General features: G+C 65.3%; 1 protein-coding gene across 1 annotated transcript in view; it reads right to left on the reverse strand.

Moving 5' to 3' along the window:
* Nucleotides 1-4: 4 nt before the first annotated feature.
* The window catches only part of LOC113980862 (EVI5-like protein), a gene marked incomplete at its 3' end in the record, with an annotated part of 9041 nt that continues 8399 nt past the window's right edge, over nucleotides 5-646 (reverse strand). The window contains exons 12-14 of the mRNA XM_027708081.1: nucleotides 601-641; nucleotides 354-482; nucleotides 5-22 (exon numbers count right to left, since the gene is read on the reverse strand). Coding sequence (XP_027563882.1) covers nucleotides 5-22; nucleotides 354-482; nucleotides 601-641 — 188 coding nt within the window. The remainder of the gene's footprint in view (nucleotides 23-353; nucleotides 483-600; nucleotides 642-646) is intronic.

Raw genomic sequence — 646 nt, forward strand, 5'->3', positions numbered from 1 at the left:
CGTCCGGCAGCAGCGTGCTCCTCTGGGGACACCAAGGGACATCAGGGGACATCAGGGGGGACAGGGGACAGCAGCCATGGGGACAGGGGACAGCCACAGGGACAGGGGACATCAGTGGGGACAAGGGACAGCCATGACATCAATGGGGACACAGCTGGGGACCTTCACAGGGTCACTCATGGGACCCTCCCTGTCCCTGGGGCCACTGGTGTCACACTCTCTGTCTCCAGGGCCACTCACAGGACCCTCCCTGTCCCTGAGGCCACTCGTGTGACCCTCCCTGTCCCTGGGACCCCCAGTGTGCCCCTCCCCGTGCCCTCCCCCCCGCGGTGTCCCCCCTGTCCCCGTGTCACCTTCTCCATGTCCAGGACCTTGTCCTGCATCTCCTTGAGGGCCCCGAGGGTTTCGCTCTCGCGCAGCCGCGACTGCTCCAGCTCCGTCTGCAGGTGGGTCACGAACTCCTCGCTGAACCGGGGGGTCCCCTGGGGACACACAGTGTCACCTCCCCCTGTCACAGCCCTGTGACACCCATCACACCCCCCTGACATCCCTGTGACCCCCCCATTGTCACAGCCCTGTCACACTGACACAGTGACACACCTGCAGCTCCCTGATGGTGCTCTGAGCCCTCTGCAGGTTCTCTGTG

Source organism: Neopelma chrysocephalum, unplaced genomic scaffold, assembly GCF_003984885.1.
Source record: "Neopelma chrysocephalum unplaced genomic scaffold, ASM398488v2 Primary Assembly neopelma1_95446, whole genome shotgun sequence".
Taxonomy (NCBI): Eukaryota; Metazoa; Chordata; class Aves; order Passeriformes; family Pipridae; genus Neopelma; species Neopelma chrysocephalum.